The sequence below is a fragment of the Paroedura picta genome, chromosome 3, assembly GCF_049243985.1.
Source record: "Paroedura picta isolate Pp20150507F chromosome 3, Ppicta_v3.0, whole genome shotgun sequence".
NCBI lineage: Eukaryota > Metazoa > Chordata > Lepidosauria > Squamata > Gekkonidae > Paroedura > Paroedura picta.
The window spans coordinates 62,035,090-62,052,488 of record NC_135371.1 but is presented as its reverse complement, the minus strand read 5'-3'; the positions used below and the strand labels follow the sequence as shown (position 1 = coordinate 62,052,488).

General features: G+C 46.7%; 2 protein-coding genes across 5 annotated transcripts in view; one reads left to right on the top strand and one right to left on the bottom strand.

Moving 5' to 3' along the window:
• The window catches only part of MST1 (macrophage stimulating 1), a 31,232-nt gene extending 17,941 nt beyond the window's left edge, over window positions 1-13,291 (bottom strand). For 2 of the 4 annotated variants that reach the window (XM_077325985.1, XM_077325987.1), the window contains exons 1-5: window positions 13,139-13,291; window positions 9,212-9,344; window positions 8,535-8,647; window positions 5,836-5,950; window positions 4,682-4,818 (exon numbers count right to left, since the gene is read on the bottom strand). In XM_077325985.1, coding sequence (XP_077182100.1) covers window positions 4,682-4,818; window positions 5,836-5,950; window positions 8,535-8,647; window positions 9,212-9,344; window positions 13,139-13,190 — 550 coding nt within the window. In that variant the 5' untranslated portion in view covers window positions 13,191-13,291. Of the gene's footprint in view, window positions 1-4,681; window positions 4,819-5,835; window positions 5,973-8,534; window positions 8,648-9,211; window positions 9,345-13,138 lie in introns of those variants that run through there. The other 2 variants (XM_077325988.1, XM_077325989.1) reach the window with 2 other exon arrangements.
• Window positions 13,292-15,350: 2,059 nt separating this feature from the next.
• Window positions 15,351-17,399, top strand: part of IFRD2 (interferon related developmental regulator 2) — a 30,151-nt gene continuing 28,102 nt past the window's right edge. Inside the window, exon 1 of the mRNA XM_077325979.1 lies at window positions 15,351-15,792. Coding sequence (XP_077182094.1) covers window positions 15,741-15,792 — 52 coding nt within the window. The 5' untranslated portion in view covers window positions 15,351-15,740. The remainder of the gene's footprint in view (window positions 15,793-17,399) is intronic.

Genomic DNA, 17,399 nt, shown 5'->3' with positions numbered 1-17,399 from the left:
TGTAAACTAAACATGAGCAGGCAGTGTGATGCAGCGGTAAAAAAGGCAATTGCCATTTTGGGCTGTATCAACAGAGGCATCACATCAAAATCACAAGATGTCATAGTCCCATTGTATACGGCACTGGTCAGACCACACCTGGAGTACTGTGTGCAGTTCTGGAGGCATCACTTCAAGAAGGACGTCGATAAAATTGAAAGGGTACAGAGGAGAGCGATGAAGATGATCTGGGGCCAAGGGACCAAGCCCTATGAAGATAGGTTGAGGGACTTGGGAATGTTCAGCCTGGAGAAAAGGAGGTTGAGAGGGGACATGATAGCCCTCTTTAAGTATTTGAAAGGTTGTCACTTGGAGGAGGGCAGGATGCTGTTTCTGCTGGCTGCAGAGGAGAGGACACGCAGTAATGGGTTTAAACTTCAAGTACAACGATATAGGCTAGATATCAGGAAAAAGTTTTTCACAGTCAGAGTAGTTCAGCAGTGGAATAGGCTGCCTAAGGAGGTGGTGAGCTCCCCCTCACTGGCAGTCTTCAAGCAAAGGTTGGATACACATTTTTCTTGGATGCTTTAGGATGCTTAGGGCTAATCCTGCGTTGAGCAGGGGGTTGGACTAGATGGCCTGTATGGCCCCTTCCAACTCTATGATTTGATGATTCTATGATTCTATGAACGGCACTTCAACAATAACTTGACAATCCCTCAGTAGGTTTTTTTTATCATCGGGGACCGGTCAATGCTTGACAATTTTACTGAGGCCTGGGGGGGGGAAGGGGTTAGTCTTTTGCTGAGGGACGTCGCCACCGCCGCCGCCTGAGCCCCTGCTCCACTTGCTTTCCCGCCGGCGAGCCTGACTTCCCGCTGCCCACTGGGGGGAGCTGCCAGCAGCGACTGTGTAGTGCCACACCGAGGGGGAGCCCCAGCCATGGCAGCCACTGGAGAGCATCAAAGGTGAGCTGGCAGCAGAGTGGCAGGGCAGCCCCCGAGGCAGCAGCCGGGGAGGAGGACAAGGTGGAGTTGCGGTCCGATACTGACTGATCCATAGACTGGTACCGGTCCCCGGACCAGGGGTTGGGGATTGCTGCCTTAATCCATCCGTCAGTTTCATTGGATGCCCTTGAGTTCTAGTATTTTGGGTGGAGGCAGGAATTCTCTTCATCAGCTCTCTCCGCCCCTTGCATAATTTTAGAAACCTCTATATCAGTTTCCCCTTCTCTATATTGAAAAGTCCCAGACTATTGCAGATGGGGCTGTACCACATATCTATACAGGAGCTTTGCAATATTGGTTGTTTTATTCTCAATAATACCTATCCTAATAATACCTAACACAGAGCTTGCCTTTTTCACTACTGCAGCACACTGGGTTGACATTTTCATTGACCTATCCACTGTGACTCCAAAATCATTTCCCCTCTCAGTCTTAGAAAGCTCAGACCCTATTAGCCTAAAAATGAATTGGGGGGGGGGGGGTGTTGCCCCCTCTCAGCAAGTTCAGACCTCATTAGCCTATACTTGAATTTGGAATTTTTTTTTGTCCCAATGTGCATCAGCTTACATTTACCAACAGTGAACTTCAGTTGTCACGCAGCTGCCCACTCACCCAGTTTGTGCAGGTTCTCTTGAACTCTTTACCATCAGTTTTGGTTTACACTATCCTGAATAATTTGATGTCATCTGTAAACTAGGCCACTACAGTAATCAGCCCTAGATCCATATCTTCTATGAATAAATTCAATTAAATATTACCAGCCCCAATCCCAATCCTTCTGGGACCCCACTGCTTGCTTCCCTCCATTGTGAGAACTGTCCATTGATTCCTATTCTTTGATTCCTGTCATTTTTAATCCATAAAATTAAATTATTTTATCTCATGACAGCTAAATTTACTCAGGAGACTTTGATGAGCTACCTCGTATAGTAAAATGGATAGCAAAGAGTTAACTGAAATCTGATTAGGATTGGAGGGAGACTCCACCCCCCTGAATTTGTTCTTTCTTCTTAGTTTTCAGTTCCTATGTTAGTTGGAATTGAGTTGCAATAAAGAAGTACCTTCTCAAAAGCCGGGTAACTGTTGTCTACATGCTTATTCACTAGCTTAGAGAACTCCAAAAGGTTGGTGAGGCAGAACCTTGGAAAAAGAAGTTTATTTGCACATGCAGTACAGAAAGGGAGACTAAAATGGACGTTTGTGCAGCCTTTGAACTGCAGATTGGTGTCTCCCTGCTCCATGACAAGAGAGTCAATTCAGCATCATCACAGATAGGAAGACATATCTTGGACTTCCTCCAGATGGAAATCTGGCTTTCATGGCTAGGAGGAACTCCAAAATGATTACATTTTGATGTCTATTGGCTGATCTTTCTTCAGTGAGGCTAACAGTCCAGAACGTTTGATTAATAAGAGCTAACTGGGCCTTATGTGCTTTTTAATGACTGGCTGAAGAGATACAGGAGCAGGGGACCTGGGCTGAATCTGCATGGAGGTTTCCCCCCTGCTTTTTCCCTGCTGAATACAGATCAATTTGAACCTGAGTCTTTGTGCTCCACCCCCCAACTTGAAACAGAAACCCATCTGCACAAGGCTGCGAGCGGGCAGGAGGGGGGGGCGAGATAAGTGGAGACGAGAACCCCTGATTTCATCCTCCAGAATTAAGAGAATTGCCTCCCGTGCTGATCTCTCAGCCTCTCCTACTTCACAGGGGCTGAATCTACTAGTGGGTGAGCAGGCAAGAGAGCGAACAAGGGATGGGGGGTGGACATTCGGGGGGGGGGAGCCAAGACGAACAGAGACGAGACAGCAGCAGCCTCTCACAGAAAGAGGCAAATCTCTGCTGCAAAAAGTGTGGATTCTGGAGCACAGTCACCTTAAACCTTTAAAAAAATTAATCAACCATGAACTAGGAATTCTTTGAACTGGCACCCAGCCAATCAAGGATAGACTGCCTTGTTACAGCGTTGGAGTCATGAGGCAACAAGTTATTTCAGGGAAAGCAGACAGCTGCACGCTTACTCATGCCGATTTTTCAAATATTGAGGGTTGTATCCACTCCAGGATATTGCGGGGGAAAGGTAGGATCACTCCGGATCAATCATGCTTGTTGCAGATGAAAAATTTAAATTGCCTAAAATCAAAATGGAAATCACATTCAGTGTAGATGGCAGGGATTTAATTGACCTGGGATTGGAATAAAAGCTCCGTGCAGATTCAGCTCTGGTGGGAAAGGTGAATATAAGAAGAAACCAGCAGGCTAAGATTTGGAGAGTCAGGGAGTTATGAGTTGTCTGATAAAGCAGTTTGAGAATCAAGGAAAGTGCCAAAAGTAGCAGCAGATCTGCTGCCTTATTTGTCAGAATACATTTGTAAATAAAACAAATATTCAAAGGCACTCTATAAGGTTCAACTCATCCATTACAGAGTACACAGGATGGGTCCATGGTCCCCACCCTGTTTTCTGCATAACAGTCACACAAATTTACATGGGGACAAACCTTTACAAAACTTGCCATCACTCTGTGATACACCAAACACTGTGAGGGGTAAAGTAGGTACTAAAGGAGGTGGTCGAGACTGGTGGTCGGGACCCCTCTGGGGGGGTCGAATGAGCCTTTCACAGGGGTCATGGCAGGGCAAGCAGCTTGGCTGGGGGGGGATGCCACTGTTGCCGCTCCTGTTGAAGACACCCGCCAATTTATATACAATTTATAACCAATTTATATACAAACATGAACAATGGATCTTCACACCATTGGGTCAGTTTTGGCTTCATTTCTGTGAAAGAACACTTGCATAATGTTATGGTTGGGGGTCATCACAATATGAGGAACTGTATTAAAGGGTCATGGCATTAGGAAGGTTGAGAACCACTGCTCTATAGTGATATTTCCCTGCATGAATGTGCAACTGAGAACTTGGTTAGGGTCCTGTGACTGATTTGTATCACATAACAGGTATTCTGGCCCTAAACTGAGCAGATCCATGTTTAAAACCCTGCTTCCCATGACATTCATTAAGTAACCTTAGCTCATACATTGTTTCTCAGCCTAACAAATCTCAGAGGGCTGTTTGAAGGATAAGAGAACTAGGTATGTCACCATGTGCATGCTCTTTGAAGAAAGGTGGGATAAAATTATTATTATTATTATTATTATTATTATTATTATTATTATTATTATTATTATTATTATTATTTCAATTTATTACCCACTACTCCCAAACAGCTTGTGGTAGGTTACGTATGTCTGAATGAAAAAAACCCATAAAACCCCCATTAAAACCCTAGACATAAAACAGCACACTGATCAAAAAAGAAGATTCGGTAGAAAAACAAGTCCCTCACTGATCTCAATTCTGCCAGTAAACATTTCCTAGAAAGGTGGGTGGGAAGAGGAGTGCAGATGGAACTCGCAACCGCCACTCATACCATTCTCCTGGAAGGGGGGCCCTGCAGATCTCCCTAGCCTCAACCATAGACCTGGCGGAAGAGCTCCGTTTTGCAGGCCCTACGGAATGCCGAAAGCTCCCGCAGGGCCCACAGCTCCTCCGGGAGCTCAATCCACCAGGTAGGAGCCAGGACCGAAAAGGCCCTGGCCCTGGTTGAGGCAAGTTGGGCTTCAACAACAAATTAGTTCCTGCAGACCATAAATGACTTTAAATGAAATGACTTTAAATAAACATTCTACACACCATCTTCACATTTCTTGATGCCACAACTTCGAAACCGAATCTCAGGGTCTGTTGTGTAGCACCAGGGACCATCTAATTCATTATTTGGATTCCGGCAGTAATTTTCTTCCAACCCATTACGTGGTGATGGAGAAAACCTTATCACACAAGCAGAAAATTGGAAAATAATGACAGGTTTAAGTAAAGGTTCCCACTGAAATTGTCAAATGGACTACAGAATGCTATATTTGACCAGAAACTCCAAACTCAGATTCTGAAACCAGAATTAATTATACATTATTCATATTTCATGAATTAAGTTTATTATTTTATTTGAGTAGATTTTTAACATTTATGCTCTTCTCTCCTCCTGCTCCCAATGACCCTCAAAACTTTTCTCAAATGCAGAAAAGCTGCTTTGTTTTGTGACCTTCCAAACCACAGCCTTTTAGGGAAAACAATCTTCACAATAACTATCTGGATATAATGACAAACATTTTGAGTAAGTCAATAACTTTTAGAGAGGTAATACTTTCACTGGCTGAGACACTATCCAGGAAAAACATTCTATTGAAGACAGGATAGGGGGATCCATGTGAACTTATTCACATCATGCATCAAGTACAAGTGATTTTCTATCCCCCTCCCTCCAAGAAATACAGAATATTATGTGAAGTCACTGGTTCATGATGGAAGACTACCTGAAATGAGAGAAATGCACATCTAGCCAAACTAACCTAATCTGTAACAGAAATAAAGCCGGACAGAGGTGATGGGAGGAGTTGGGACTCATGGCCAACCTGATTGGCCATCTGCCCAACAGCCAGCTAATCAGGTAGGCTGTCCCACCCCGGGCTACATTCCCCTCCAACGTCTTCCACCTGTGCCAGGTCTCTCTACTGCACTGACAGTGACAAGTAAGCCAGCCAGCCAGCCAGCATGAGCTGGGAGGGAAGCAGCCCTGTGATTGTGGTTGGGGGGAGGGCGGTTGCCCAGCCAGTGACTGGCTTAATTTAGGATAGGACAGCTTCATAGGTTTGCTCCAAGGGAGAGCTATCTCTGGATGAAGGTTCAGCTTCCTTAGATGTTTCAAAGATAGAACCCCATCCTCCCCCCTCAAGGTCATGAAGCTGAGCTGACACAGCAGAACCACATTATCCCCATCCCCATCATACCTATGATCATGAGGAATTTTCAAGCGCCAGTGCTGACAAGTTTCTCCATTTCCTGTCACTGACTGGGTCCCTCTGTAGCTTGACCCATCTCCCACAATGCAGTTCTTCATATAAGCTGTGAAAGGGGGAAAGGACGACTACAGTAATATTAGTACAGCCATGAAAAATGAAATAAGCTACATCAGTATAGTATGCGAGTGTTTTACAAGACTCATGTATGTTTTAGGCACTTTTAAAACGCTAGCTGGATTTTAAGGTATTTATATTTATGTTAAATATTCATCTAAACAAATTAAAAGGAACTGGTGGTTTGGATTGGGGTTTTTTGGTCTTCCAGAATGATGAGTGTCAGTCCTACCTTAAGAGAAAGAGAACGTAAAACTGCACAATATTTTTGCACCTCTGATTCAAACAGTATTTAGATTACCATGGCCTACTCTGTCTCAGGAACCAGACTGGAAAAGTAGAACAGCCTCCTGGCAACAGGATGAGACAGACACTCACCATAAAAGATCATATTGTCCTTTTATCTGATAATAGAACAAACTGTTCTGTTTAACCATGGATGATGTTTACAACCCGTGTATAACTGTCACAAATCTCCCAGGACTGGAACTGTAATCCAGTGAAATTTCCAAATAACTACATCTCTAACATTTCTATTACTTAACAATTCCAGAGCAGAGTCCTGACATAATGTTCTCAGGCTAATTTCAGGTGAGCACTGGATCTGATTCATATTAACCCTAACAGGCCTCATACTCTTAACCCTCATACTGGATTCAGGGTTGTGTATATGTGTGTGTGTTTTTGTTTTGACTGGAATGTTGACTAGTGGATTTCAGGGAAAGACAATTTTTCTCATGGATTGGGCTGGCAATTGTCTTTGCACTAATTAAGCACTAATGGTGAAATTGTCACTTCCATAGGTGATAACATGAAGTGGTTCAGATAATTTCACAATTTGCCCATAAATTTGCTCTAAAATTTAACTCGGATGTGGTTCCAGGTGGTAGCTGGGAGGCACAAGGTATGGCAGCCCTGAGGAAACTGGCCAGTGCTTCAGAGGGCTACTGCTTGGAAGCCCTTTGGATGCTACTTTGGGTTTAATGAGGGACTTTTTTCTGATGGGCATTGCTTAAGAATAAGCCACCGCTGCTACCATATTTTCAAATGAAAAATTCACCTTGACTCATTATATTGCTCCACCCAATGAAAAACCTTGGAGTTGTGTGCCTGTTTCCTCCTGTGAAATATTGGATGGTGTGGGTGCTTATAGTTGGGGCCATTCCGCACAACCGCCAGTGTAGCTAATTCTGAGTGCTATCGAAAAACGCTGCAATTAATAGCGGCAGGTCTTGGTAACGCATATAGATGTTTTTCTTGGAAAAAAGGCTCTCCCACTAGCACTGTTCTCATAACGCACAAGTTTCCAGTCTCGCCATAATCGCAACAAAGGAGGCGCTTCCTCCCACACCTGGCCGTCAACCAAACCTAGCAGCCAATGAACTGCTGTGTTCGTGCTTCCCTTTAAAAACTGTTTTTAAAAAAACCCAAATCACCTGTAGCCGTGCATATTTGTTCATTTGATGTATCAGAAAGACCTTTTTCGGTTGCTTAGGAGCTGGCGCTTAATCGTTTACACGCTCTTAAAGTTAACAAAAGAAAAATCCCCCCGGGTGCAATTTCTGGGTGAAATTACGGGCAGTGATGAACAGGGGGCTGTTTGTGGAGGGATTTCAACCCAAGAATCATCGCTTATTCGTTGCTTTTGCCGGTTTAAGGGGGGGGGGAAGGTGATTGCGATGCCGGAAGCTCGGGTGCGAGAGGTTAGGGAGGGACATTCTTGCTACCGTTATATTGAGAACACACATGTCTTTTTTGGATGTGTTACAGGTTGTTCTCAAGAGACTAGTGTTTTTTTTTTTAGGGGGAATCCACTTTTGTGGATTTTCCCCGAAAAGCTCTACAATGAAGCGATTTTTGCAGGAGTATTGCAGGTTGTGTACAACGTTGTGCATAATGTTAAAAGAATAGCGTTACACAATGGTAAGACTTCAGCAACATTAACGCTGTGCGGAATGGACCTTACACTTCAGAGTTCACACAAGCACACTGTGAACAGGCACCAGATTAAGTGTTAGTCTGAAGACCCAGTTTGTGAAAATATTAAGACAATTTATAAATCACAGAGCAAAGGTGTGGTCCCCTTGGGGCTTACTTCCACATATTCTCAGCTTCTGGCCAAGCTGCTCCTCCTAAATTTATTGAATGGACAGTTCATTTCACACCTGAGCTGTTCTTTCATCCATCAGATTCCACAACTGACAACACTCCCAGGTCATTTTCTATGCTGGCTTTCCCTCCAAGGTTCCCTCTTACTATGGCCCAACAGCTTAAAGATTTGGGTTCCGTAATTTGTCCTGCATCACTTCCTGCATCCCTGGTGTGTTGGCCAGGCTGTCTGGTAATAGGTCTGAAGATGGCCTCTGTATGAGAAGATTGGCCCCTTATGCAAATACCACCATTATTACTTACCCCTCTCTCAGGAGTCCCATGCTAATATCTCTGTTTAGGTTCCATGACACCATGCTAAGGAAGGCACTTACACACTGCTATTGTCTTGGAAGCAGTGCCCTGTCTTTCTTGTTTATTTATTGCTTTCTCCTTCTTTGCATAGCTCAAGTCAGCCATCCTACCTTTCTTCTGGTAAAGGTCATATTGGGCATTCCTCTGCAACTGAGTCTGTGGTGAATATTGGGTCAAAGGCAGCAGTTGGCAGCCATGGCTCTGCCAGTTGTAATGAAAGGCCCTGGAGAAACAACACACAAGAATAGTCCTCACTAACCCTTGCAATGTATATCCTCCAGCTTGGCCAGGAACACCCCCACTCCCTACATCCATGAATGAAAGCCTGGTTCCATTAGCAACTCTTTTAGGACCTACAGAAGGATTCACTACTTTCTACTTCACAGATACAACCTATGTTCAGCTGAGTCACAGAGCTCTGTTATTCGGGAACGGATATACAGAATGCTTAGACCACGGCAAGCATTTCTGCGGACACTACAGCTGTCATGTAAATTTAATGATATTCCCCATGCAGCATGGTGGAATACCCCCACACAGCATGCCTGGCAACTGTACACATGCACATATTGCTTGCAGTCACCTATAGTTGGGATGGAGCAAACACTGTGTGGGCAGCAGTCACAGGATCTATTCCTGGCATCTGAATGCTGGGCAGACTTAGGAGAAAGCTCCCTGCCTGAGCTGACTGGGTTAATAACCATCTGGAGAGCTCTATGTACATTTCACTCCTGCATCACCCTGATGCTCACTTCTGTGTGTCCAGTGCTGTTACATTCCCTCTCACCTGCAGAGTGGGTGAGTCATGCACAGCCTTGCACACTTCTCTATCCCAGCAGGCTTCTCTTTGTGTTCGGACACGGAAACCAGCTCAGTAGCTGGAAGCCTCTGGAAGTCATTAAGAGGGGAACGCTGACCTGCTGGAAAGACACAGACATTACACGTTGCAACAATCTCCTACAAAACAAAAAGCTGCAATCCAAAGATGCCAGAAACCAGTACAGTTTAGGAGTGCTTCTGACTTTTTTTTTTGCAGACTTTTCTTTTGCAAACCTTAGGACATGCTAACACTGTGTGATACTAAAGAAGAAGAAATAGGCAGTGCTGTAAAGAAAAATACCTTCCTGGGGACTTCTGAGCACTCAAGTTCTGGGCCTTTCTAAATGGAACACTCAATTTGCAAAATGTAAGGGCTCTGACACATTTTGGGGGGTCAGTTTTGGCTTCAATTTATCCCCCAGTTTCAACATAGGTTTGTGTGCCTGCAGTTTTCACCAGTATTTTTGTTTGTGTGTGTGCATGCGTGTGTGTTTTCCCCTCAGTTTTTTTCCTGCACTTTCTTTTTTCTGGAAACTGATTTTGAGTTGACTTTTTCCTTGTGCATAAAGTTTCTATTTTCTTTGTCCCAGGCTGGCCACTCCCACCACCTTCAGGCCACTTCTCAATGGTTATATTGTCTTCATTGCCAAACCACTCCCTTGCCTCCCCCTGCCCTGTAGACAAGTGGCTTTGTTTTAATTTTATTAAAAGGAACTAAAATATTGATATACTAGGTCAGGGCACTTCTCTGAATTCCCAACTTCCTTTAACAACACACTAAATCTCTAGTCCAGTCTTTCTCAACCAGGGTTTCATGGAACCCTGGAGTTTCTTGATGGCACTGGAAGGGTATCCTGAATGGGTGGGAGTTAATTAATTTTATATATATCTTTTAATCTGTTAAACATTTATCGGGTGATATGACCATATACGGTCCCCCCAATAGCCAATGATGGGCCTGGAGGGGGTGGGAAGAGGAGGGGCCGCAGGTTTTGGTGTGTCCACAGCTATGCTTCCCAACTGTATTCTGCACAATTGTACCACTTCTGGGGCTTCTTGGAGCCTGAAGAACATTTCAGGGGTTTCTCAGTGGTAAAGGAGTTGAGAAAGGCTGCTCCAGTCCCTTCTTTTGTGGAATCATAAAGAAAAAGTCATATCTCTGCAAGGGAAAAGACTAGTCACTTACTTGTTTGTAAATGAAAGCTGGGAATTCAGAGAATCTGCTTCACCTATCATTACAGCAGTTTATCAATATATCAATACTTTGTTGCCATTTCTCTAAAAATGCAGCCATGACACTGATATATCGATATAAACATGCACAAAAAATAAAAAGAGAGGGGCTATGACATCACCAATGAAGAAAGCACTCTCCGCTGAAAATGCTTATTACTAAAGGTATGTGCGGAAGTATATAAACTGACTCCACAACTGTGAAAACGCAGAGGGAGGGAAGACATGCAGAAGAGCCTTGTCCAAACTGATTGTGGAATGACTCTCAGGGAAATCAGGAGTAAGTCAAGCATGTAGAAGAGCCCTAAGTGAAAGCCTGACAAGCTATGGAAATGTCTTCTAAAGTTAGGGAACTGTCTTCTAAAGCACATCTAGATGGCTGTGATTTGTTTGTTTGTCAGTCTGCCTGTCTGTCTGTTTATATACCACCCTCCCTGAAGGCTCAGGGCGGTTCACATAAAATGGCAAAAATACAGGTAACTTATTTTTACAACTAGAATTTAAGCCCACTGTAGGCGAAATACAGCAGGCGCCAGAGGGCAGTGGTGCTTTGCCCTACCTGAAGTTTTTGCCCTCCCCCCCGTCCCCTCCCTGCCGTGTCCAAGCATCGGGGAAGGCAAAAGAGGACCCTGGCCCCCTGCCGGGCACATCCGAGGGTTCGGGGAAGGCAAAGGAGGCCAGGTGCCATGTCGCTGACGTGGCGGCCGGGCTCCTTTGCCCTCCCCGAAGCCTTTTCCCCCTGTCCCCCTCCCAGGGGCTTCTGAGGCTTCAGGGGAGGCAAAGGAACCCGAGCACCGCGTCTGTGATGCGGCGGCCAGGCTCCTCTGCCCTCCCTGAAGCCTTTTCCACCCAGCCCCCTCCCAGGTGCTTCCAAGGCTTTGGGAGAGGCAAAGGAGCCCGGGCGCTGCGTCTGCGAATCGGCGGCCGGGGTCCTTTGCTGTCCCCAAAGCCTTTTCCCCCACCCCGCTCCCAGGCGCTTTCAAGTCTTTGGGGGAGGCAAAGGAGGCCAGGCACTGCGTCAGCGATGCAACAGCCGGGCTCCTTTGCCCTCCCTGAAGCCTTTTCCCCCGGGGAGGCCCCTGCCCGGCCGACCACCTACCTGGCATCCGAAAAGGTTGGGGGGGGTGGGCGGGTCATCAGTTCGGGGCCACCAATCGGCCACCGCACTGGGTGCAGAGGCCCTTTGGCCCCTTGACCCCAGACTGACAAGCAGACGGGCCTTTTCAGCAGCTTTGCGACTGCTGCTTGGCCCCTCTGCTTGTCAGTCTTTCTGGGAACCGTAGTTTAGACTAAAGGAATGCACTCAGAGATCCCCAGCCCCTCCTGACAGCCACAGTTCCTAGGCTTCCTTGGTCAGAGCCACAGCAGTCAAACAAATCTACAGCTGTTTTAAATGTACTGTAAACCTACCATAAGAGCTGTCCTGAAAAGAAGGGGATATGACAGACTGCATACCTTTACACCAATGTCTCCTAAAGCAGCCACAACTCCACAAAAACGGAAGGCAGCAGAGCTCCCATTTGCACCTTATTTCTGCATTATCAAAAACCTACACTCCATCATCTTGGGCCAAACATAAAGCTTGTACATGCTGAGGAGATATTACAGGTATGCAGCAACATTTTTCTCTGACCTGCAGGACGGCCATAAATCAGTTGTGACTTGCTGGCATTTTCCTCCACCACCAGCAAAGCCATGCATGAAGCAACACGAGAACCCATAAAGCTGCTTTTGGCAGACTGAAACTTCTTAACAAATCTGACATCCCTAGCTTAACGTTTTCCTTGCTACTCACACTAACATGTTTTTTCTTCCTTTCAGCAGTTGCACAACAGCCAGACATATAGCAAGTGTAGTCTTCTCCAACATGGAAATGCAGTAATAGGAGAAAGCTGTAACTTCTGAGTTTCTGTCTGCCATGAAATGGACACAGACATGGATGCTTAGCAATGGGGTGGGGGTGACACTTCTTAGAAAAGGCTGTATCTGACTCTTGTGCTTTCAATAGCCATACAGAAAGAAAAACATTTTCCAGACTTTCCCACCACTGAGCAAGGAACCATTCCCCAACTGAATACCTGTTTTATTACTTGTTTTATTTAGATGCATCTACCTCACACACACACACCCTAATGGGCACCCAAAGCAATTTGCAACCTTGTTCACCAAGCCTCCGTTTTATTCTGTGTGAAGGGGTGGGGGGAGGACTGGTCTGAGAGCGAGTGACTGCCCCAAGGCCAGCCAACAAGTAAGGCAGGTGAGTGTCCTGACCTCACCAGACACAACCTCAGCACACTCTCACGGGCTTGTGTAAGGCAGGAGGAAGGTATCTGCTCTACACAGGAGCAACGCTGTGGTCTCTGATCAGTTGCTTCTTACTTTCTTATATGAGGCTCTGTAGGGAGCCATGGCAAAAAGTGTGACAAGGAAGGAGACAACTGCTACTCCAAACACCTCTTGGTTCAGAAGCAATTCTAGGCCAAAATGCCCTTATTCTCTTAGTCTCTGCACCCCCCCCCCATTTCAGGTGTCTCAGTGCAAAACAGAAAACACCCCTCAGCAGGCAGCAGGTCTGAGGGACAGGAGAAAGTATTGGGAGTGGTAACAACAGAAGAACCCTGTGACAGCTCCTGGAGAAAGGGAAGAGGAGAGGGATTCTCACCTGTGCTCAAGGTACAGGCCAGCACAAGGAACAGGACAGCCATGGCCTGCATGGCCCTCTCCAGCAGTATGAGCTCAGCCAAGCAGATGCGCCAGCTGGGCTAGATGTTCAAGAACAGACTATCGAGAGAGCGACACACAGACCTCCCTCATAGCACTAGCCAAATATTTGCTTATACCTCACATGCCAGTAATATTTCAGAGAAAGGAAGGGAAAAATTCAAAGGGCACGGGTTACAATTACTTACTGGGGACCTGTTATACTAGGCCCCCCCATAGCTAACTTTTCTTTCTTCAGTTGGTGGGTTGACCTCTACCCCAAGTTCCAGCCCCCACAAAAATGTCAACATTATGAAAGGTCAAGTTAATAAATTGTTCCAAACTCATCCCCCCATCTGGCCCTGGCTCAAGAACCATCCCTATTCCTGTAAGTGAGCTACCTCCAGGCAGAAACAATCTCAGCCCTTTCCTGAAAGCATGCCAGATGGGAAGGAACAGCTAATAAAAACCCAGCTGCTCCAGAGCCAGGATCCATGAGATGACAGCAGGACTCTGATTGGTGGAAACGTAAGGCCAACGGGAATGGCGAATAGGAAGCCCTGTGGGGAGGGGGAATGGCATAGAGCCATTATGCTTTCAATACCTGTACTACAAGCAGAAACCAACAGGTGAAGCTTTCCCATGCTACACTTGTTGATTTTGTCTTATGGTACAGCTGTTACAGAAATATCAGAATGCACCTATTTACACAGTCCAGAAATAGTATGGTTGAAACTGAGATTATTCATCTAAAACAGATACCCAAACCTCTAGCAGCTGTCACTTTCCCATCATGGAGCTCCTTTTAATAAGGAGGCAATCCGTTGAATTTCTTCCTACTGAAGCAATGTCACAAGCTCAGAACACCCCCCCCCCATCACATCACTTTAAAAGTATGTGTCAAAGCCAGTTTACCTGAGTTCCACTGAGCTGAATGGGATTCACTTCCTAGTTTTCATTCAGCATTGGGAATCACTCTATTCTCTAAGATACAAGGACAGATGGACTCACATTCTAGCTGTATCTGAAGAAGCAAGCAGTGACTCACCAAAGCCCATACACAGACCCAAATTTGAGTGCTTTAATAGGCTATCACACTCTTGCTCTTTTCATCAGCTAGTGATTGTGTTCAGGACTGAGCTCGACAGCCAGAACTTATGATCACCTACTTGAAATCATTCCCACAAATGAAGCTTACTTTCATGTACAAGACTGCAGTTGCAAAGCCCTGTTAGTCAAGAGGACCCATTTAGGATCTGGGAGACACTGATTTGACTCCCCACTACACCACATGTTAAATTTGATATTTTTTATTATTTTACTCATCAGAGGCTGAGTTGGGACTTGGGAGATCTGGGAAGACAGATGCTTTCAGGCCTTCTTGACAGGCAGCCACGAGTAGCAATTGTTCCTGTTCACCTGTTGTGTTCCATTGCAGAAGTGAAGTATGCAAAGAGTGTACATGTATGAGAGATGCGCCATAAAGTCACTTCTGATTTATAGTTTCCCTGGAGAAAATGGTTGACTTATCAAGTGGACTCTGTAGTGAAACTTGTTCTTAATTAATGGGTTGGAACAAGGCAGGAGCAACAAAAATGAAACAGGAACTAAAAAGGAAGCTGCAAAGCAGTCAGGGGGTGGGGGGAGACTGTTTTTTTCCTATCTGGATTGTTGTTGTTAGGTGCGAAGTCGTGGCCGATCCATCGCGACCCGTAATTCATAGCTTGTTATGCTAAACTACTGAAGGCGTTGGCAAGGGAGATTTTATTGCATTATAACCTGCTTAAATCCCTGCCCAAGTCCCTACCCTACCCTTTTCATGCCCCTGGAATTTCCCAGCCTGAAGTCGGCAACCCTAAAAAGGCCATAGCTGAACAGGACTACCCTCCCGTGCACTGGAAAGATCGTCCAGCCGTAAAATACCCACGGTCGCTTCGAGTTCATTTTTTCACTTTGGGAACGTGATGAAACGGAGGCCCAAAGAAAAATCCACGCCTCCCCAAGCACAAGAATAGCAAAACCAAAAAACGTTTGGGAGCCACTTCAACATTTTGAGACGGTCCTGGCGCCTGTAATGAAGCTGTCTCGTCACCAGGCGGCGCAAGCCACAATCTTTTCCAACGCAGAACTCGTGAGCCTCCACGGTGGGAAAGAGCTGAACCCGCCAAGGCGGTGACACCAGAGCCCTGGGCCTATGGGAACCGTAGTTCATTCGCCTCCCACGCGGCATTTCCACGAGCGCCGGATCCCTGCGACTACGTTTCCCGGCAAGGCACCCAGAGGTCGCGGAGCATCATGGGGCTCGTAGTCCAGCCTTCAGGTGTCACAAAGCGCTTTGGCTCGGCGTGGCGGGCGGAGGGGGACTCCAGCTCCCAGAGGGCACCACGATAACACCGGCACCCGCTGGAAGGGGGAAGCCGAGCGAGGGCTCCATCCAGGGAAGGAAGATGGTGGAACAAGCGGCGTGGGCTCCCCGTCAGGCAGTGTCCGACCCTGTCGTTAGTCCTCAGCAAAGAGACGCCGCCCGGCCCGAAGCCGCCTCCTGATAGCAGCCCGCGTCGGCCATGCCGCGGCCTCGCCCCCGGCGCGGCGACACAGCCCGCAAGGCCGGCCGAGGTGAGCCAGGCTGCCCTCCGTGTAGGGAGGCAGGCGCGAGCCGGAGCGCGCGGGGCGGGGGGGGGGGGGAGGGGTGCCGCGTCTCTTTCTCGCGCGCGCGCGCGCCCCGCAGAGCCGCTCTCCCCCTCGCGCCAGCCCGGCAGGAGCAGGGGTCGTTCACTTGGGCAGCCGCCGCCGCCTCCTGCCCTGGCAAGTGGGAGCGGGGCTTGCTCGGCAGTACGTCTCCTGGGCGCCACGTGGGCGGAGGACGGGCGAGAGGCGCCGGATTGGAACCGGAGGAGTGAGGCGCGCTGGGCGGCCGTGCGGCCTGGACACCCCCAGGAGCTGGCCTGGACACGCTGGTCCCGTTCGGAATGTGGCAAATCTGTGCATTGAAGATCACCTCTATGTATGCCTCTCCGTGTGTAGTTACACGAGACACTTGCATCCCAGCCCCCTGCTCTGAAAAACAGGTGTACGTGTGTACCCTTGCTTGCCATGTGGTATTCTACACACGGCATCCTAAGCTAGCCTGTACTCATCAGTAAGCCATGTCAGTCGGTTAGTCCGTGAATGGGAGATCACCATCTGTTGATGTACAGCAGAAGGTAATGGAAAACCACTTCAGCTTCATTGCTTGCCTTGGAAACTCCATGGTCAGTTGTGAATTTAATGACACACAGTTATTATATTACGGTGTATTCAGATTTCCTACACAAAGTGCTTTCAGAATGTGTGCTTGAAGGACTGAACAATCAAAGAGGCTATAAAATTCTTCCCAGATGAGGGACAAGTGGAAAACAGATACTATTATACAGCAGCAATTGTGTGGTTGTTTTACAACCATGTTCTGAAATTGTATTTCCCTGTGGTCAGGTAACCTTTTGTAACGTTTTCCCTTCTCTGTTGCCTCTGAGCGGTTCCTAACAGAAAACAGGAATGTTTTTGAATTTCCCATGTGGCAAGTTGTAGACAGATTGTTGATTCCCTAGGCCAGAAAATAAGCTGAGTGAAATGAGAAACAGCTATAGCTGAGATTTACTGGCCTTACTACTTATTAAGCAATAACTCCTCTGCCACATGTGCTTGCTTTTCTGTTATTTGAGTGTCATCAATGAATCTTGCTACATTTTTGGAACACATGCAGATTGAAATAAATGCAGGGTGAATTTCCAGTGCCACTTTCAAGACTGACAAAACCTCCAGCCTAAGTTTTTTATGCATCAGGCCTAATTTTTGTACACAACAGAAATGGATGAGTTACAAAAAGCCCCTGATCAAAAACATGATCCAATCCAAAGAGTAATCAGTCCTCTCAGCATAGGTGTGGAACTCTCCCCACAGTTGTTAGGCAAGGTGTAATACCTAGTGCAGAATAAATTGAGATTAACAGATACGATATGAAGTTACAGATATATAGCTGAAGTAATATGTGTCTTGAAGAGCCTCTTGTGGCGCAGGGTGGTAAGGCAGCAGAAATGCTGTCTGAAAGCTGTCTGCCCATGAGGCTGGGAGTTCAATCCCAGCAGCCGGCTCAAGGTTGACTCAGCCTTCCATCCTTCCGAGGTCGGTGAAATGAGTACCGAGCTTGCTGGGGGGTAAACGGTAATGACTGGGGAAGGCACTGG